General features: G+C 40.1%; 1 protein-coding gene across 5 annotated transcripts in view; it reads left to right on the forward strand.

The window, feature by feature from the left end:
* Positions 1 to 13,135, forward strand: part of LOC114652120 (phosphatidylinositol 4-phosphate 5-kinase type-1 beta-like) — a 181,504-nt gene extending 168,369 nt beyond the window's left edge. For all 5 annotated transcript variants that reach the window (XM_028802324.2, XM_051927787.1, XM_028802325.2 and 2 more), the window contains one exon: positions 9,865 to 13,135. In XM_028802324.2, the coding sequence (XP_028658157.1) occupies positions 9,865 to 9,867 (3 nt within the window). In that variant the 3' untranslated portion in view covers positions 9,868 to 13,135. The remainder of the gene's footprint in view (positions 1 to 9,864) is intronic.
* Positions 13,136 to 21,911: the final 8,776 nt, after the last annotated feature.

Consider the following 21,911-nt stretch of genomic DNA (forward strand, 5'->3'; position numbering starts at 1 on the left):
AAGTCTCTTTGGTCTCGCGGGTCTTTTAAATGTCTTCCGACAAGATCATGTATTGTAGCCTTGCTTTTGCTTTCCAGGACAGGATTTCTTTTTATAATATACATTTAACACTTACACATGTAAGCAAACTAAATGAAAACTACTTTTGTGTAAAGAGTCAGGAATGAAGAGCCGGGGGATATATTTTAGGAGGACTGGACTAAATGGAAACTAAATTGTTTTTGACTGTCACGCATCTAAACCCATTTACTTAAATTCTGGCCACTGAAGGCCTAGAGTCTATTCCAGCAGCACTGGACACAAGGCAAGAGCCATCTGTGGATGGGGTGCTAGTTCATCACAGTACACAGTCACTCCTCTGGAGCTGTGAGACTGCAGTGCTAACTACTGTGCTACCCACAATCACCTAAGTAAACATTTCAATTACATCTTGACCAATTATGTGTTAGATTTGCTTACTGTATCTTACTAAATATGCATTATTGGAAATAACAGTGAATCAGAGTCTATTCTGGCACCAGTAGGAAGTAATAAACAAGTTAGAAAATGTACACATGACTTGACATTAAGGTGCGTTCAGAGACATAATTGGAAAGCTGGAGCATTTTACATTTTTATTTGTTTCAAATAATCATTTATCACAATTTTTTTTTTGTAACAGTGAATCATATTCAGAAATAACAGTCACAATAAAATGCAGTTACATGTGTTAGTAAACTACATTAAAACATGCTTTTTAACAGTACTCCACAATAACATGCAGTTTAAATCATAACCCAGATGGGCTAGTGGTGGCCAGTTCAATTGATATAAAATGGCATTGATGGAAGTCCTACTGTTAATTGTGGGTTATGAAGGGTCTGACTAATTTTAGTTCAAATCTCTTATTATTTTTGAAAGGCATACCCAAAGATGAGCTAAATTTGTTTAAGTCTCAAGGGCAAATTGTTTGTTTGTTTGCTGTTGAAATTATATTGTCAGAAAAGCAGCTAATGCAGCTGTGAGGCTGTTTTTAGTATAGCATACTGTAAATACTGAGTTCACATTTGTTTGTTTTATGCTTATAGAACAATGCTTACATAGTTTGATTACTCTTACATTAATTTCTAAATAAATGAAATTTGTTGGCTTTTTAATTTTAAGAAAAACTTATCTCAGGTAGCAGAAAAAATGAACTGGTGTGCTTGTCTCTCCCTGCGTTAGACTAACTTGTATTGGGGATCTGTTTGCCACCTGGAGCAGCTATTGGAAGAGTAACAAATGTAAACATTGATGTAACCTCTATCAAGGGAAACTAATCTGTAACTGAAGTCATACAGAATATTTTTTAGTTTTAAGATACACATTCAACAAATTGATAATGCTTTTTAATGGAAAACTGAAATCTCAAAAAATTGTACAGTGTGCTGTATTCAAGAAATCTAAATGAAAACTGGACATTCTTGACAAATTTCCTTGAAGAATAAGTGTGGTAACTAAAAATACATATATAGTAAACAACAATAATTATGTGTATTCAGCAGTTACAGTGTAAAGGTGGGCTTGGTGCTTTTTGTGTGGCGGTGATAGATAGCCAGAGATTCTTTATGTAAAGAAATGTATAAGAAAGCTAATCTCCTGCCAGCTTTGCATTTCAGCTGGTTATTTTGCTTAGGTGGCATATGATTGTTACGTTTATTAGATCCTCACTAGAAAACAACCATTGAAATCAGGACGTTCTCCTGGATGGTCACTTCCTTGTCTACTCTGGTAACAAACTCCTGGAAATCCATTTTCTTCCCCTCCAGAGACATACCAGAGGTAACACAGCTAAACAAAGTTTGGGTCATTTAAAACATACATTATGGAATAAAAAAAATTAAAAATAATGTAACATGTCACTGTTTTAGGTGTTCTGGGTTCATGCCCAGCCGGGATGCCCAGGAGGACTGGAGGAGGGCTTGTGCCTCCTCCCTGGTTGCTGTGGGGGCCACGGGTACAGAGCTTGGAAGCTCTACCCTGTAGGGGCCCGTGGTCACCGCCAGGGGGCGCCCCGATGCCTTGGGAGCCCTGGACCTCAGCACTTCCGCCACACCCAGAAGTGCTGGGGGGAAGAGGATAGGGGACACCTGGAGGACTTCCAGATACATGGCCAGAGCTTCCGACACACAGGGGTGTGGCTACAGAAGCTCCTCAGGATGCACCTGGAGTCCATCCGGGGTGTATAAAAGGGGCTGCCTCCCTCCAGTCAAGGGCAAGAGTCGGGTGGAAGTGGATGAAGCTTGGTGGAGAGGAGTGGAGGCGGACCAGAGATTGTGAGAAGGCATTGTGTTGTGGCCAAGGACGTGATTGGTGCTGCGGCACTGGGTATTGTGCACTTCGATGGATGTAAATATCGTAAATAAACATGTGTTGGGTGAAATCAACATGTCTACCTGTCTTGTGTCCGGGCTGTTCCCCACAATATATATATAGTATGGAAGAGAAGGTCTGTGATACGGTTTGCATATTTGGAGCTGGAGATCCACAAAGGGAGAAAATGAATCACGTATCATAAAGTAGTTTTTATTCCTGAGCTTTCAGTCCCTACCAGAGGCCTTCATCAGAGGATAATAATCAGCAAACAATAGACTTGAACCAGAACCCTCACCCCACCTGGTACTCACTTCCTTATCACCACAAGGTGTCTGAAGGTGCAGCACGCATTCTGGCCAAGTTAGGTGTCAGAACAGCACACAAACCCACGAACAATCTGCGCACGGTCCTCTTTAATGCTAAAAACAAGAAATCGACAGCAGAAACATGAAATGCAGTTTATAGCATTCCATGCAGTTCTTGCCCAGCGATATACATAGGACAAACTTCAAAAAGAAACGCAACACGAATACATGAACATCGCAATGCCGTCAGAAGAAAGGACTCACGATCACTGATCTACACGCTTACTAAATCAACAAGATATACATTTAACTGGGACAATGTACAAGTAAGATTTAAGGCCAGTACCAAAAGTGCCAGAGAGCTGGCCGAGTCTTGGCTATCAAATGTGAACGCCATCAACAGACATTTGGACATAAATCCAGCATATGCAAACTTAAGAAGACCATGTTCATAATAAATAAAATCTTTACAATGTGTATCTCCCAATTCACACACTGACTTCATTACTGTAACTCAAATCAAAACGTTTTATTGAATGAAGAATATATCATCTACACAATTCTAAAATTTCCACATGTAAAGTGAATATCCTTTGGTTCAGGTTACTCTCTCACTCTGTTTCTCAATTTTAGTGAGTTTTCTATTCTGTTTAATGTTGCATTTTATTTAACTTATCATAATAAAAAGTAGTTTATTCTGAACAGTGTAATACAATTACATAAATAATATGGTAACAACACAAGTCTTTTATTTTAAATATAGTTACAGTACAGTAATCCCTCCTCCATCGCGGGGGTTGCGTTCCAGAGCCACCCACGAAATAAGAAAATCCGCGAAGTAGAAACCATATGTTTATATGGTTATTTTTATATTGTCATGCTTGGGTCACAGATTTGCGCAGAAACACAGGAGGTTGTAGAGAGACAGGAACGTTATTCAAACACTGCAAACAAACATTTGTCTCTTTTTCAAAAGTTTAAACTGCTCCATGACAAGACAGAGATGACAGTTCCGTCTCACAATTAAAAGAATGCAAACATATCTTCCTCTTCAAAGGAGTGCGTGTCAGGAGCAGTGACTGTCACAGAGATAGCCCTATTGATTTGTTTGCTTTTCTCTCTGTTTGGCTTTTAAGTATGCGAACCGCAGCACAAAGCTGTTGAAGGCGGCAGCTCACACCCCCTCCGTCAGGAGCAGACAACGAGAGAGACAGAGTTTGTTTTTCAAGCACAAATCAATACGTGCCTTTCGAGCTTTTAAGTATGCGAAGCACTGTGCAGCATGTCGTTTCAGGAAACAGCTGCACAAAAGATAGCAACGTGAAGATAATCTTTCAGCATTTTTAGACGAGCGTCCGTATCGTCTAGGTGTGCGAACAGCCCCCCTGCTCAATCCCCCTACGTCAGGATCAGAGAAAGTCAGCGCAGAAGAGAGAGAGAAAGTAAGTTGGGTAGCTTCTCAGCCATCTGCCAATAGCATCCCTTGTATGAAATCAACTGGGCAAACCAACTGAGGAAGCATGTACCAGAAATTAAAAGACCCATTGTCCGCTGAAACCCGCAAAGCAGCGAAAAATCCGTGATATATATTTAAATATGCTTACATATAAAATCCGCGATGGAGTGAAGCCGCGAAAGGCGAAGCGCGATATAGCGAGGGATTACTGTATATCCATCTGTGTCTTAATCCTCTTAACCTAATTTACAGTAACAGAGAGCTTCAGCCTACCTCTGCTGCATTGCTTGCTATATGTAACAATACAATGAATTGCACAATATTAAACCAACAAATGCATCTTTTAGCTGGCATTCAATTAACAAATGCTGGCTCCCTCTCCAATGTTTTTCTTGCTGCAGGATGTGCCTGTGGCTTTGCGTGACCCTGACTTAGAATAAGCAGATTTTGGAATAACATGAAATAACAATCATGAATGAATGTATAATTAGGGTGAAATGACACCTTTTATTGGCTAACTAAATAGATTACAAATGCAAGCTTTCGAAGCAGCTAAGGCCTTGTAACCTTGCCTGATAAAGGGGCCTTAGTTGCCTCGAAAGCTTGCATTTGTAATTTATTTAGTTAGCCATAAAAGGTGTCATTTCACCCTACTTTCTCCTGTATCAATCTATGGCTAACATGGTACAACACTCTACTGCTTTGAATATATAATTGTAAAGCAGCAGTTAATTTGTGGATTGTTATACTCCTGCACCAATTTCACATTACAGGAGAAAAAAAAATGACCTGATGACCATAGTCTTTCATTGTGTTACACACTTCCTTAAAGCAGTAGACTATATAAATGTTCTTGATCAGTGAAATTCCTTTTCTAATAACAGCCTATATCATCCTCATCATTGGCAGTACATGTAATTGTAGATAGTGTTGTAATTGTGTTCTGAGATTTATCAGGCAAGGAATGCAGACGCTTGAGATAAGGTTGTTGTACTCGTTAATCATGACACCAGAGAGTGGTGACACGTTGCATTTTGATTAGCACATTTGAGTAAGAATTTTATAATACTTTGCACACGTAACAATAATGACCCTATAAACCTTTATAATAAGCACAGACTGGTTTAATGGTAACCACACAAAATGTAAAGTACATAGTAAAGTAGTAAAGTACATGTAAAGTAAACAAACTTATTTTCAATGTATCCTACCCAAATATACCGCAATTGCGGGCCTCTCAAACTTAGTCCTGGTGTTTGGCTCAGTGGTCAGTTAAGTGGGACAGAATTATTTTAGCTTATAATTACACTTGTGCTGTTGACTGTTCTATTGAATGTTATTATACATTTGCACAAGTATAATTTTATTTTCTTTGCATCAGTTCTTTGGGAAAATGCATGGAAGATATAAAATCTTTTTGTATAAGGTTAAGGATTGCTTTTAATTAAACAAGGATTTCATAGAATAAATGTTACCTTTCAAAATGTTATCTGTACAGAAATATCAGAACTGCTTTACAGACTTTCCAGCAGTTCTGTATCTGTTTCTTAGTCTGTTTAATCCAAGTCAGAGTTGAGCAAATAATGGTGCCTGTCCTCACGGCAAGAGAGACAAGACGAGAACACATTGAAGAGTACTATATCAGAACAGATGTCATTGCATCAAAGGTGATACCCAAAATCTCCCATACTCACACCGCAATTTGTTCTGCCAGGCAATCCACAGCAGTGGAAAACCCGATTTGGAAAGCTCAAAAACTAGAAATGAACATAGACTTAAGTACAGTTAAAAAGAAATTCAGTTCCACCTGCCATAATTTTCACAGTACTTAATACTATTGTGATCTTGAGCCGGAGGAGCAAGCAAGAAGACGAATTACTGTGGATTCAAATTTAAAAAAAAAAAAAAAATAGAGAGAAATCCATGTAGACAGCAGCATTAAAGAAACTATTATTTCATCCATCCCTTGCAGCCCTGGGAGGTGCACCAGTCCAGAGCAGAACACATTTTGTGTAGACCCCCACACTCAGTCACACTCAGGCCATGAGAATTAACCAGACATACGAGGAGGCAAAGTTTCTGGAGAAAATTCCATGCAGTGGAGAATGAGGACTGACCAGGTCAGAAATCAAACCCAGGACTCTGGAGCTGTGAGGCTGTAGCCGTAACTATTACTGTACTGTGTCAACTAAAATAATGCTTTCTGTGTCCTCTGTAAATGTTAGCCCTGTGTGTCTTGACACTCTTTACAGTCCTTGTGTTTTGTCTTTGGTTTCTAAAGTCTAATGTTTACTTAATTTTATATTTAATTGTATTTTCTAATGATTCAGTTTTATGTTTATGTTAACAAAGTGCTCCATAGTATACCACTTTTTTTTGTTGTTCTTTATTTCACCTTAAACAATTTGTTGTATTAGGAATTTGTTAGTTTTCGCATACCCCTTAGGGTCAGAGCGCAGGGTCAGCCACTGTACAGCACCCCTGGAGCAATTGCAGGTTAAGGGTCGTGCTCAAGGGCCCAGCAGAGTAGGATCTCTTTTTGGCAATAATGAGGATTTGAACCAGCAACCTTCCAGATACCAGTGCAGATCCTTAGCCTCAGAGCAACCACTCTGTCTTAATCCTCACCCATATCACTATCCTGCCTTGTGCTTCATACTTGACAGAACAGGATTTTCCACTTATGACAGTTGCCAAACAAAAACAAGTAAAATATAATGCGTGTGTGGATTAACTATAATTGCATAATAGGGCTGAAGGTGAAACTAGAATTTATCATTAGTTGAAGGACTATTCATAGCATGAGAAGAATTTTTAAATAAGATGTACTGTACATCACATCCATTGCACTACCGTCAAAAGAAATCTAATTTGCCATATTTGGGAACATATATATGTGTGTGTGTGTGTGTGTGTACTTCATTAGCTGACACCTTTATCCAACTTATAAAATCAGAGATTGTTAGAACCATTTACAGGTATTGCACAGAGTTCAAGGATAGGCAGATAAAGTGAAGTTTCAGGGTCACAGAGAGAGGAAAAGGTGAAAAATGAACCAACAGCTTTTGGGTTTAATTTACAATGCCTTAAATAGTAGAGCATACTGTCCCTACATTATTTTTCTTTGCCCATATTGAAAAGTTAAATCAATCAAGGGAGCAGGTGTGAACATTTTTTTTAATAATTTGGGAGTTATCTCTATGATGTTAGTGGCTGTGTATATTCTGCTGTGAAATTAAAGAGATATAGAAGATACCCAAAAGTGAGAGTTTGTTCCTGTTCCTGCCCATGTTCATCTTTCATTCTTCTCCTGCAGCACATTAAGTACATATAGAAACATGTATTGCAGTACACCATTGTCTCCACCCCATTTAATTTGTTATTAAATGACTTTAGCCTTATACTTCCTTATGAATAAACCATCTACCAAAGAGCTTTTTATGTTCTTCTTATAACATCAACACTTCAATGCAAAAATTTGCCTTTATGTGTTTCGGAGAGGGCATGCATATTGCATGTAGAACATGTTAAAACAGAAATAAAATTTTCAAGAAATATTTTTATATATTCATTCACCCATCCATTTTCTGACACTCTATAAGCAGGGGAAGGCAGCAGCAAAACTTTGATGGGACAGCAGTACATACAAGAATCATTAATACACACACCAACATTTGTCAATAAAAATCAGTATTTTACACTCTATTAAATTATGTTACTGTATTTCATACAAAAATATGTTTATACTAATATTTTTTTTATTTTATGCCATGTATCTGATATTTCAGTGGTCTATGGTTGTTCCTTTGTGGATCTAATGAGTTCATGACCAGTAACGGCTGTGTTGAATTTGCATTTCTTTGTTTAGCTGACATTTTATGTACAGTACATGTCTGTGGGTAACAGAATCAAATTGAATAAACTGTATGTTTAGCTACAAAATAATCCATAATGTTTGATGTATTTCCACATTTTAAATTTAGTGTAATGAGTGTGAAGAAGGAGATAAGAATTCTGGCGTACTTTTATGCAAACTCATTCATGTGCATACTTGTCACTGTTGATCGCTTATGGTGATATTAATTCAAACTAGACCATCTGTCTGAGTGCAACATTTTATTTTAAGAGTTTACATACCAAATACAGTACTTAATGACATTTACAACAAACAGGAGATGTATCATATAAAGTATGTTTTATATTGAAATATCATAATAAGTCTAGAGTATAGCTGTTTATAGTAAGATCACTTTTGGGAGAAGAAAAAATGATGAGTGTCTTTTTCCACTTGTTCCTAATTTGATAAATTTGTAAAAGTTATAAAAGTTTCTACTAGGGTTAAGTTTGGTTGCACTCGGGGGTGGGGGGTGCAGTTTCCTCGCATTGTCCTGAAATACACTGTTGGCGTGATGTGCGTTGTCTCGGTGCGAGATGGTGTTCCCAGTTTTTCATTTGTGTACCTTGCAGTGAAGTAGTGTTTTGCCTTGGGTTGGTTTGTACCTTGAATCTCCTTTGCTCCCAGCAATACTGAACTTGTCTGAACATAAACCTGTGTGTGTTTGGTTATTTAGCGACTGGTCCCAGGTGAGTGTGAGTACGCGTTGTGAGAGATGGCCGACAGTTTATCCCGGCCCATACCCACAGGCCGCTAGATGGAGTCCTCCCTGCAACATGGAGGTGCCCCGAATTCCCGCAGGGCATCATGGACAATGGAGTTCAGCTTCACAGCCCTGCTGGATACCGTGGGGGCTGCCAGGGGACGCTGCAGGGAGGCGCAAGTGTTTCTATTATAGCCCGGAAGTACTACCTCGTCACATGGACGGAAGAAATAAAGTACTTCCGGGCTGAAGAAAAAGAGGAGTTTTCATTTGACCCGGAAGTGCTATGGAATCACAAGGACTGAGGGACAGAAGCACTTCCAGGTCGAGGACTATAAAAAGGACTGTGGGAAACCCAGCAGACTGTGCCGGAGTTGGGAGGAAGTGCGACAGAGCTGCTGGGTGGAGTGGAGGATTTTGAGTATAGTATTGGTGTTTCTTGTGTTATTGATTATTGTTTATGGTAGTGGAGGTGCTTTTGGGCACTTTAAACACTTTATTGAAGAATATTAAATTAAGTCTGGGTGTTTTTAAACCAGTGTTTGCATCTGTCTATTGGGTTTCACGGGACAATAGCGCAACAAAGCCTCCACGTATTTACAGCGTGTAAGTGGAACCAGCAATGAAATGACAAACTATCCAGGCTGACTCCATCCTAGGCTCCCACAACTCTGAACTAAAGTATATGGCTTTGAGGATATTTAAATGTTATGTTAGAAAACTGGTTGGTGCAAGGAAGAACAGATTATTTATTGATCATTTTGATTCACAGATTAAAGATACAAGCACTGGAATTAAGATTATAATCATTAAACTGGTTGCAACCAGTCAACAAGAATGTGAAGGCTCCATTGCTTACAACCATTTTTGATCCTGGGCATGGTGATCTCTAGAAGACTACTGTACATTATGTCTTTGTTTAAATAGCTGAACATTTGCAAAATAGAGTGGCAGCCTTGAGGGTTGTAGTGGTATGGTTGTGCGCTAAGTTTTTGATCCAGAGGCTTGCCTTTAAAGCTACCATTGCAAAGTTATAATATGTTACAAAGTGGCTAAAAATTTGACACACTTGAATTTGTTCTGAAATATAAGTGTAATCACAAAAATGCCAAGGTAAAGTCATATCATAATTAAAAAGGTGAACTTTGAACTGTTCTTTTTTTTCTTCCAGTAAAGTAAGATGTCTGTCAGACCTGACGAAGATTAGAGTTTGGTGTCTACGATGGACAAATGAGCGCTCCAAGGTGAAAGCAAGCCCTTCTGCCAGCAGCCGTAGCTCTCAGTCTGTGACATTCCTGGCTGTCTGCTGGCCATTTGCTTCAAAGCTGCTAACTCTGTGCACTTAAATCAACAACTGCTCTGTCATGCTGGACTTTGAAGAGGCCGAAAGTGAGTGAAATGCTCAACAGTTTCCACTTCCACTTGCTCACATTTGCATGTCTGAACGTTGTTTGGTATGCAGTCCTGACCCATTGATGTCACTTGGCTTCCTGACATTTAAGCATGCCAAATTACACATGAGAGTTGGGATCTTTGAATCAACCGTTTTTACAAGTATATCATTGACTGATCATTTTTTAATGATTAAGATGTTCCTTTATATAAAACCAAGTCAAGTTGCCAAAATTAGAAGTGTATTTATATAATAATGATGTTTACAATGTTTCACACATGCTGGAGAGCCAAGACTTCAAGGAATTCCTGGATGAAGAGGATCTGCAATGCTCAGAGGAGTTGATAATTTAACGCTCAGGCTAACTGCAAAATCGCAGCAACCAAAATGTTTGCCCTTCATTTTCTTAGTGTCGCACTTATCATGATGTGGAGTACCATGCAGGACTTTGCCTGCTTCCCTTTTATAACTTATATGGCAATGGGATCTTGTGAGTGGCCTCCTTTCAGTTCTTCTCTTTATACATTATATGGTTTATATTATGGTACCACAATACTGGCTTGCTCACAGGCACAGAAGTTTGTCCTTCTGGTATCGGGTGCCTTCTCAACAGGGTTTGCTTGTAATCTGTCAGCTTTAACCATGGTATGTCTTGAGATTTCTCTTCCACACAAAAGATGAACCGTCATTATAAAATGTCAAGTGACTGTGCGAAAATGGATGTGCTGACTTGAAGGAATGTATATACTGCATCAAAGTAGTGAAATGGCAGCGGAAATTAAACAAACGATATCAGTGAATACAGTAATCCCTCCTCCATCGCGGGGGTTGCGTTCCAGAACCACCCGCGAAATAAGAAAATCCGCGAAGTAGAAACCATATGTTTATATGGTTATTTTTATATTGTCATGCTTGGGTCACAGATTTGCGCAGAAACACAGGAAGATGTAGAGAGACAGGAATGTTATTCAAACACTGCAAACAAACATTTGTCTCTTTTTCAAAAGTTTAAACTGTCTTGTCATGGAGCACAGATGACAGTTCCGTCTCACAATTAAAAGAATGCAAACATATCTTTCTCTTCAAAGGAGTGTGCGTCAGGAGCAGAGACTGTCATAAAGACAGAGAAAGCAAACAAATCAATAGGGCTGTTTGGCTTAAGTATGCGAAGCACCGCGGCACAAAGCTGTTGAAGGCGGCAGCTCACACCCCCTCCGTCAGGAGCAGAGAGAGAGAGAGACACAGAGAAAAACAAAGTCAAAAATCAATACGTGCCCTTCGAGCTTTTAAGTATGCGAAGCACAGTGCAGCATGTCGCTTCACTAAGCAGCTGCACAGAAGGTAGCAACGTGAAGATAATCTTTCAGCATTTTTAGACGAGCATCCGTATCGTCTAGGTGTGCGAACAGCCCCCCTGCTCACACCCCCTACGTCAGGATCAGAGAAAGTCAGCGCAAGAGACACAGAGAAAAGTAAGTTGGGTAGCTTCTCAGCCATCTGCCAATAGCGTCCCTTGTATGAAATCAACTGGGCAAACCACCTGAGGAAGCATGTACCAGAAATTAAAAGACCCATTGTCCTCAGAAATCTGCGAACCAGCAAAAAATCTGCGATATATATTTAAATATGCTTACATATAAAATCTGCGATAGAGTGAAGCCGCGAAAGGCGAAGCGCGATATAGCGAGGGATCACTGTACACACTAAAAGTCGATTTGATTCCCAGCCTTGACACTTTCTGTGTTAAGGTTGCACGTTCTTCCCTGTGTCTAGGTGGGTATTCTTCAGGTTCTCCAAAATACTCCCACATCCTAAGGATGTGCATCTTAGGTGAACTGGCTTGCCGTGAATGACACTGTGATGGACTGTCACGTGATGTAGCAAATGTCTTGACTCCCACTCTTCTTTACTGAAAAAAAGGCCGCTTGATAAAATGGATGCAACAAGGCCAGAAATATTATTTTGGAGAAATTGGGTGAGTAGGATTGACAAGCTTATTGGGCTTAATGGTCTGTTCTCATCAAAGTTATGTTAATGCTCTAATGCTTTGACTGTGACTCTTATTTAAAATGTTGTGACTAATTACTAGATAAAGTAATCTTCAAAGCACTCCATGTATTAAGTCACTAACAATTAACAGATTAATTAGTGGAAATCTCCTCAATACCCACACCAGTTATCTAAAATTCTAACATAAATGAGGCCTCCCTGGCATCATTCCAGAGCAGGCAGCAAGAGAAAAAAACGTCCTGTAATTTTACACCATTTCTAAACTAATGCTATTTGGATGCTGTGTATTCACTTATATATTTTGTATACATTGCTAATAACATGTACTCTATTTTTGCCACTTTGAATCTTTCTACTTTTCTGCTGTTTGCTGATAGAAGAACAAGTTGGCACCATGTCAGACGGGCGTGTACCATTTGGCTTCACTGTGACGGTAAGCTGTGCAGCGTCATAATGTTTCAGCTCATTTCAGTTGAAATGGCTCTCCAGGCAATGGGTGAGGCCACATACGGCCAACACAGAACTCTTTGCCAAAGGCTGCCAGTGTGAAATGATTGTTTTAAGGTTACGCTGAGAACTGTTTCTAAATCAGAACACCAAACTTCTTTCAGCTGTGAAAAGCTGCTGATGTTCATTCTGTAAATACAAAGTAATGTGCACAGAATGCATATGACACGTCATTCACAACAGGCAGAGAAGGATGAAAATGCACACTGAATGTATATAGAACCTCCAAACCATTTGTAAATAAGTTGTTGTAATTTATTCTTCTCCGGATACTTTGTGGTTTTTGAATGTCTCCTGTACAAAATGCTACTGGGACCGAATCATAGTGCTTGTGTCATACAACTTGTGTAGCCTATAAGTGTACTTCGACATAAATGATTCTTAAGAGAGAGATTCTAATTTATTATTTATGAAAATAACTTTATGTAGTTTGCTGAAAGTGAAAATATTTTATTCTATTCCTGAAATAAAGAGGTGTATTTTAGTGAAGACAAAAACAGATGTATGTAATATTAAATGTTTTATGCTGAAATTCATTTGTTTCATTTTGCTTATTGTGATGGAGGATTTGTAATCTGCTCCTCAGGACTGAGTGCACGCAGCAGGAATTTAACATTTTGATGTGCACTGAAACAGCTTCACCTCCTTGGCGTTAACCCCGGGGGTCTCTTGGGCTGGGAATTCTGTGTAAAAATGGTTAAGCCAGAGTGTCTTAGGTTAAGCTGTATTGTTCAGATGTACAGTGTTGAGCCCAAATTGTATTCTGTTTCCATTTAGTGGATAAAATAACATAACAAAAAAATCATGAATATTTGTGTGCATTTTGCCATTTTATAGTAACTCATCAATATTCATGAGTGGGGTGGAGCCTTCAAGCAAAACGCATAATACATGTGACCAACCCTCCTGATATGCTTGGTGGCAAAGTGACTGCAATCAAATGGCAGAACAAGAAAGACCACTAAGCGCTGTCACAATGCAGAAACTGGCAATGTGGAAGTCACAGCGCGAACACTGTGGTAGCCTACAATAACCCAATGGCCACGTCGATTGTGTGGATCAGGCACTGATATTAAACACCCTCCTGTGTAAGTACAAAAAATACAGGATGGCTGTGCTGTGCCGATTGTGACCGAGACTAGACAGATCTCTCCTACTCCGTTTGTGCTGATGCTTTGGTATTAACACGTTTCTGTTACACATAAGGATGTTTTTGTTTTAAAAAATAACATTTTTTTTTCTCATTTTATTGAGAGTAAATGTAATGCTAAGGAGACTATGTGAGCTTTATTTTCTGTTCTAACAAGTCAGTGGCAAATGTTATTACTAAACTGGCTTCTGGAATCAAAAAATGTTTTTAGTATCTTAAAATATTCTGCAAGACAATAACTCCGCTAGTTTATCTGTACATGTTGTCCAGTGGAAACTCTAAAGCAGTAAAAATGTGTTATTATCATTAAAACGTATTCTAGGACACATGGCGGTGCCCCGGACGCGTACAGCCGCTCTAACCCAACACAGACAGGCAGGACACGGGTTCATCACACAACACACATTTTATTCCATTGTCTATTGCTCCCCTCTTCTCAGTACAGTACACAAAGGGCCAACAAACACCGCACAGTCCCTCCACCTCCAATCCTCCACACAGGCTTTGTCCTTCTTCCTCCCGACTCTGGCTGTTGAATACTGGCGGCTGGCCCTCTTTTATAACGACCTTCTTCCAGCAGGGCCCAGTAAATGTCCAGGAGGCCACGGGCCCCAGCAGGGTTGAGCTTCCGTACGCCAAACCTGTGGCCCTGCTGTAAGCCAAAGGGGGGCCGCCCTCTGTCATTGTGGGGGAGAAAATGTCCTGAAAAAGCTCCCCCCCCCCCCGCAGTCCTTCCATTGTTGTGGTGTTTGCCACAACATAAATAACTTTTAACCCCCCAACATCCCCAATTCAACTGTCTTGTTCATGCAAGAAAAAATGTATGAAGCAAAAATTGTATTCAGTCTGCAACTTTTCAAAAAGTTTTTTGTGCTCCTACCTGCGACAGATTTGTAATGAAAATTAAATTGTATCTGACAACCAAAGCCCATTTGAAAATAACAAAAAGGTAACCGGATTGCCCACTTCCCTGTGTTCTTCTCCAGATGGCCTCCTTTGTCTTGCACTTTACTCCTCATTAATTTGTTAAAGGGAAAGCCTTGTAATTGAAAGGGAGCTGAAATGAAACTGGATTATGGAAAGTTTCTCCAGTCAATAAACTAACGTGATCCTTTACCAGTTCCTTCCTTCAATTCATGCGGACTCCAATCTGTGAAGCCCCCTTACTTCACTTGATATTCTTTTTCACTTCGGATACTGTGACTAAAATTCACCATCTGTTGGCCTTCGGCTCTGTTTGAAACATGGCTTCGAGCTTCTGTTCATGGCTTACGGGAAAGTCAAGAACAATGGAGTGCTTTTAATTACACAGAAGGCATACAAACAAGTAGATGCAAACTATGAAGTGGAAAATTCAGCCTCACCTGACCTATGTACAGTCAAAAGAAAGGAAAAATAATGAATGGTATAGTTTTAATGCCAGTTAACATTCCTGCACAAAAGTGTGTCTACCCAAGAAAGGTACCCCACAGGACCGTTTCTGTCTGCTACCCCTCTGCCCACCTGCAGCTCCACCAGGGATAAGTGGGCAACCTCCATAAAATGGGCAAAAAGATTAAATCCTGTTCACTGCCCAGAGACGCACCTATTGGTTTAAAGTTTTGAACAACGTCAGGCGCATCTTACAGATGTCAACATTATTACCATTCACCAAGTTACAAACTATAGTCGCCTACAAGGTACATTTTTGGCAATAGATCAGTAATTCGTAATTAAGCAATGGCAGTGAGGCAGCCTTTTACTAAGTAAAGTTACTGTCAAAGTTCAAATCAGCGCTGAGCCACGGAATCAATCAAAGCAGATTGTAGTAGGAGGCCCAGCTAAGCTCTGATTGAGAAACACTGCAAGTTCAACAGCAAACTAGTAAGTCGAGGCACAACATCACCGCTGGAATTGTGGCACTTGTCACCAAGGTAATTCACTAACTAGTACCCTAATTTCTATTGCTAATATTAAACAAAATTTGCTGAAACAAGCCGTACCATCCTGCTTTTACAAAGACCCGACAAGTAAGCTGTTCACACCATCTGTTTTCACATAAAGGTGCCACCCGTGGTATCCCTTGTCGGCACCAACCTCCTCCAGCCTGTTTGCTTAGCCTAATATCCGAATGGTCCCGATAATCCTCCAGACTCGGATTTGAGTTCTCGGGCCGCTCTCTCTTTTTTGTAACGTGACCACAGTCCAGATGCAGTCTCACAACTGCTTGGTGTCTCTTGGTTTGTATTCAGAGGTTTTTATTGTATAACCAAACCTTGTACTTGCCATTTTGTTTATATAATGAACATATTGCATTTACATAAATGCCACAATTCTTATCAGAGGCAGCCTCCCATATCTTGATTTTATAGTTAAGCAAGCGAGAGTAGCGTTGGACTTGTCTGCATTCAACTGCATTTCTACATTTTCACCCAGCTTTGAAGATCCTTTAGGTCTTCCTGAAATGTTTTACTAGTTTCTTGTTACTTACTGTCTTTCCAATTTTACAAGTTAACTACCTACAGTGTGTATAAAAAGTATTCACCCTCTTGGAAGTTTTCACAGAGTGAAGAGACTGTGTAGACAACAACTGCTGACCAAGTGCTTCATCGGTTCTAGCTTTATAGGAGAGTGGCAGTGAGAAATCCACTGTTAGAAAAAGACAGAAACACGCCCATGACATCTTGGCCTGAGTTTGACAGAAGGCACATGGGAGACTCTGAAGCCAGCTAGAAAGTTCTATGGTCTGATGAGGCCAAAATTGAGGTTTCCAGCCATCAGACTAAACGTCATGTTTGAACACTGAATTCTCAAAAGCACACCATCTCCACTAGAGAGCACCGTGCTGTTGGGATGCTGGTCTGCAGCTGGCTCTGGAAGGCTTGGGTAAAATGAATGTGGGAAAACCTGAAGGAACACTTGATGCAGTCTGCGAGAAACCAACATGGAAGATTTGTTTTCCAGCAAGGCAACGACCCCAAGCCAAAGCTAAACGGAAATGGCTTAAAAACAACATCATTTATGTCCTGAGTCCGAGTTTAGATCTCATTCCAGATGAGAACTTGTGGCTGATCACTCACCACCTCCATGCAACCTGACAGAGCTTGAAAAGCGCAAAGCTGACGGAGATCACTGTCTTAATGCTGGGTACCTTATTATAATCTACTTTTTATTACTTTTTAAGACCTGTAATGGACAGCCAGGACTCTTATCCGGCTGGGACACCTTTTTAAGGAATGGACCAGAGGAAAGAGCTTGCAAAGGGCAGTACCTCCCCCGGAACAACAGAGGGCAGTCTCCCTGGCTTCGTACGGGGCCACGGGTTTGCAGCATGAAAGCTCAACCCTGTTGGGGCCTGTGGCCATGTGGCCACCACCAGGGGGCACAGGGGGAATGACAGCCCTTTTGTGAAGGGCTGCTGCCACACAAGGAAGTACGTCTGGAAGGAGATCATGGGACCCCTGGAGCCCTTCTGGGTGCTCCATAAAAGGGGCTGCCTCACTCCATTCGAGGAGCCAGAATCGGGAAGAAGAGGATGAAGCTTGCCAGAGGAGGAATGGAGGCAGACAAGAGACAGAAGAGAAAGAAAGTATTGTGTGCTGTATTTACTTGTGCTTCTCTATTGTGCTACATTGGTGGCAAACATGGGAAATGTTTCCCACAGTTGAATAAAGCCTGTGTTGTGCTGGGTCTTGTCCTTGTGTCTGCTGTGTCTGGTGTTTTGAGCTGTGCGCCCCCTGGTGGTCACATAGCACTGTATTATTTTTGTGTATTTTTTTCTATTTTACCTTTTAATAATTTTTACTGGCACAGCGTATAAGAATCAGAGTTATTAGCAGTTTTATTGTTATGTGCAATGAAATTCTTTAACATTTTGTTCCTCAAGCTAAACCAATGCTCTTCCAACCAGCTACTGGCTGCCTCAATCACCCTCGGCTAGAAGACATTTCCCATCCTTACAATGTACTTTCTAAATCCTAAAGACCCACTTTGAAGTTGAATGCTCACCATACTACTGTTTACCATTCTGAGGAACCAATATACTGGATGGACCTCACCAGACGCTAGGTCTTGACATATTTAAGTCAAGATGCTTTCCTACATCGAGGCACATCCTTCTCGATGCTTCAAGCTCCTTCCGATGGAGCATCCCCTTCAAAACAGGATCTTATCGCTGCCACCAATGGCTGTGGATCAGTCCAGACTTGGATTAGAGGTTTTGTGAAGAAGCAAATTTTCAGCATAATCTGGGAGCAGGCGGCTACTGGCCACAATGACATTCAAGAGGCCACATCTGTATGGTTGACATCACTGGACAACAAAGCTTTTGCATCTTCAGACCTTCTAAGTTATGGATTATGGATTTTGACCTGCTGATGAGAGAAATCAGATTTAAACCTTCAAGTCATGTAACATTTTGTTGCAGTCACCTCTTATGGGTGTGTGTGTATATATATGTATATATATATACTGTAAACAGTACAACAACAGGAACTCTGTGATGGTCTCAAAGTAGTGACACTGCTACTCAGAGCGCAGCACAGATAGGCCAACTGCTGTTGTCCAATTTGTGAATGGGACAGTCCTGTCAGTGAAAGGATTGGCAGGACAGTGTGGCACACAAGCCACTTGCTGACCCAACCAAGATGTCATATAAAACTTGTACTGCTGAAAAATATCATGAAAGCAATGAAGAAGGAAGGTGAAGCATTGATTTCTGAGACACAGGTTTCTACAAATAGCTGATGCTAAGATCAAGGAAAGCATTTTTGTTGGTCCACAAATCAGACACATCATCCATGACGAACATTTCGAAGACCTGCTAGTGGGGCTGGAGGAAATCACAAGGAAGGCATTCAAGGACGTTGTTGAGAATTTTCTTGGCAAGTACAGAGCATCCAGCTGCTTGACAACATGCTTCAAGCATACAAAACCATAAAGTGCAACATGCTGCCAAAGATTCAGTTTTCCATATTCACTCTTGGACTTCTTCCCTACTAGCTCAGTGCAGTCGGTGATGAACACGGTGAAAGCGTTTTGTTTCAGTCAGGCGTCCTCCCCTGGTTTGGGTTCAAATTCTTGTTTAGTGTCTGTTCTGTTCATTTTTGATTCTTTAGTCCGTGTTAATAATGTTCTTTCCTTAGTTTCTGTGTATCTATGGAGCCAAGAAGCGGGACCACCTGCCTGCCCATCACCGTCAGGGACTGCCTTCAGCCCTATAAAGGTGAGGGTTTCCCATAGTTCCTGGCGGTTCATTTGAATTGTCTTAAAGAATTGGTTATTGTTTTTTATTTTGTTTATTTTTTTGCGTCTGCTTATATGGATTGTGTTTTCTTGAGTTTTGACCTTGCCTTGGATTGCTGCAATGGGACTTTATTCACCCAGGATTGTCTATTTGTGCTCCACGAAGCTTCATGTTTTTCCAGAGCATTTTCATTAAGAATAAATCTTTTATTTTATGAAGACTAGGGCACTTTGCCCCCTGCTCGCTTTGCTCGGCAACCCCCCGGCCTGCGCTACGTGCCATGCACTTTGCGTCTCTGCTGCTCACTTATGTGGATTTCACTTTCACCAACCAACAAATCTTTTAATTCTCGCAGATAGGCCTCTTCATTGGGAGGCAGCAGTACTTTTCCCTGATGGCAACACAAATTAGACGATCTACAAGTCTTTGACTTAAACTTTAAAGCCAAACAATCTCTACATACTTCTGTCATATCACCTATGTCTATATATTCGATCTCTTTTCGCTGTTCCATTATTTCAATGAGTAATAATTTCCATTTGTTAGCGCTAATGTGATCTTTACTGTCAATTTTTTGAGACTTTTGAATTTTAGTACTTTCATAATCTCTAACCTGCTCTGCATGTGTATCACACCAATGTTTTTGAACCTCTTTACGATGTTCTACTTTGTCTTCTACTCTTTGTCTTTTATTTAGATAGATAGATAGATAGATAGATACTTTATTAATCCCAAGGGGAAAATTTTTTTATTTCCGACCCCGCTTGGAGCTGAGAGCGCAGTAACTGTGTCTGACAATAGCATTCAACAAATGAGAAGTGATTGGACCATGGGTGTGGTTGTAAATGTTTAAAAGGAGGGTGGGACTTGTCAAAATCTCTTTGCATAAAGTCTTCTCTCGCCGGGACTTGAAATTATCTCTGAGAAAGTCTCGTCCCAACATTTCCTTTTATAACAGAAAGATATTACGTGACCCTCTGTGTTATTAGCCGTGGTTTTTTGATAGGAGTTCTCCCTCTAGTTGGAGTGAAGGTTAATGATGTTTCTATCCATGGCTGTCTCCATACCATCATCACAGCCGTTTGCTCCGGGAGCCTTCTTACCCACCCAGCAGGTACAGTAAGTGCACTCTTCATAATTAAACTACACAAAAATAAAACTGCTTTAGTTTGTTATTACATCCACTTCCATTGTCCTGTGCTATGGTTTATCACACCAATTTTCTACTTTAAAAAAAAAAAAAAAAAAAAAAAAACTTCTTGTGTATTTAATTAAAGCAAATCATTTTAGGGAGTATGTTGTTTTGTCTAAGACTTTTGACTAAATAACACAGAAACCATCAAAAGATTTGGGGCACCCTTGAGGCAAACCCCTTTTAAGTGGATATTCTTTTTAGGAAAGAAGACCTATTTTTGGGCATACATACAAATCTCATGTGGCAGACTGCCCAAGATGGCGGTTCTTGCAGTTCTATGGCAATCAGGCAGGAAAGGGCGGCTCTAGGGGGACGGACACTGGAAGTGACGCTGGTGAAGGAGAGCTGTCAGTCTTCCGGTGTGCACAGGGAAGAAAAGAAAATGTTATCACACAACGTCACCCCTGGACAGGCAGATAATTACATCACCAAAGCCCCTAGATGGCCTCCTCTCCTCTGTGCACGCGTGTGACACAGCATAGACAGGTTTTTCCCTTTCACGTCTTGTTCTTCTGGCCCATTCCAATTAATTCTGTCCTTGTAGTTTGCCATCTTTTCATCACAAGCTGTACATCTGCTGTTGAAACTGTATATCCTCCAGTCCTGCCATACTAAATGTTAATCCAGAATTAAAAAAAACAAAACTAAATAAAGTTGGCTAGTAATTGGGGAGAGGGGGTCGTAAATAAAACCTTTTAAGTCCTCGATAGCTGCCTGATAGTTGTCTAATAGATATTTCTAAGCATCCCTTCTATTTTTGATAGAAAGGGGCAATCTTTGAAAATCCTGCATGAAACTAAAATTTACTGTTAAACGTCAGGATAGCCCCTTACTTGTGGGACAACTGTAAGGGATTCCCACTGCTGAAAGTACTGGATCATCCCAGTGCTTACTGCAGGTTCAAGGGACTTCGCACTGAAGAAAAACTAAACCAGCAGCTTCAGACACATTCTTTTTAAATATTTTTTTGTTGTAAGAGATGAATATCAAAATCTTGTATCTTGATGGTCTAACTGCACTACAGTATAACAATTACTCAAACTGACCTAGATGGTTTTGCTTTTTGAAAAACAGCAGCAGTATGTCACTATCCAAAAGGCATTCTTTTGCTCTCATAAAGTTCCAAGATTGTGAAAGACGCCATTAATGAGCTCGAGCTTGTGTCATGTGGCATTCTTTAAGGTGGTGGGAAATTCTTCTAGTTAACAAAATATCCCTTTGGCTGATATCTTCTTCTTGAATAGCCCCGTTGACGAGGCCTAGGGACTGGAATTTTCCTGCATATCAGCCAAAGGAGTCCTCAAGGTTTCCTCAAGTGTTGGTAAAATCATGGACTGATTATTGTTTTAATTTAAAAAAATGGTGCAAGAAAATAAAACCCTTTGCCTAAATGACAAAACAAATTTCTGTTTATACTTGTAGTACTAGGGTAACAGTTATCTTGACCATACATTGTTCTTTTCTCTTGTTAAATGTACCCTAGCCTGAAGGAGTCTATTAATTTTTTACATTTAAGATTTCTCACTTAAAGATTTACCAATGTTGTTTCTTGTCCTAGTGTGTATATAAACTCAGGGAACTCTAGTTTCTTTATTACATCTTGCCTGAAGAAGGGGCCTGAGTTGCCTCGAAAGCTTGCATATTGTAATCTTTTTAGTTAGCCAATAAAAGGTGTCATTTTGCTTGGCTTTTCACTATCTTTATACTTTTAGAATTTATGTAGAGGAATTTTGAAAATC

Source organism: Erpetoichthys calabaricus, chromosome 5, assembly GCF_900747795.2.
Source record: "Erpetoichthys calabaricus chromosome 5, fErpCal1.3, whole genome shotgun sequence".
In the NCBI taxonomy this organism is placed as follows: Eukaryota; Metazoa; Chordata; class Cladistia; order Polypteriformes; family Polypteridae; genus Erpetoichthys; species Erpetoichthys calabaricus.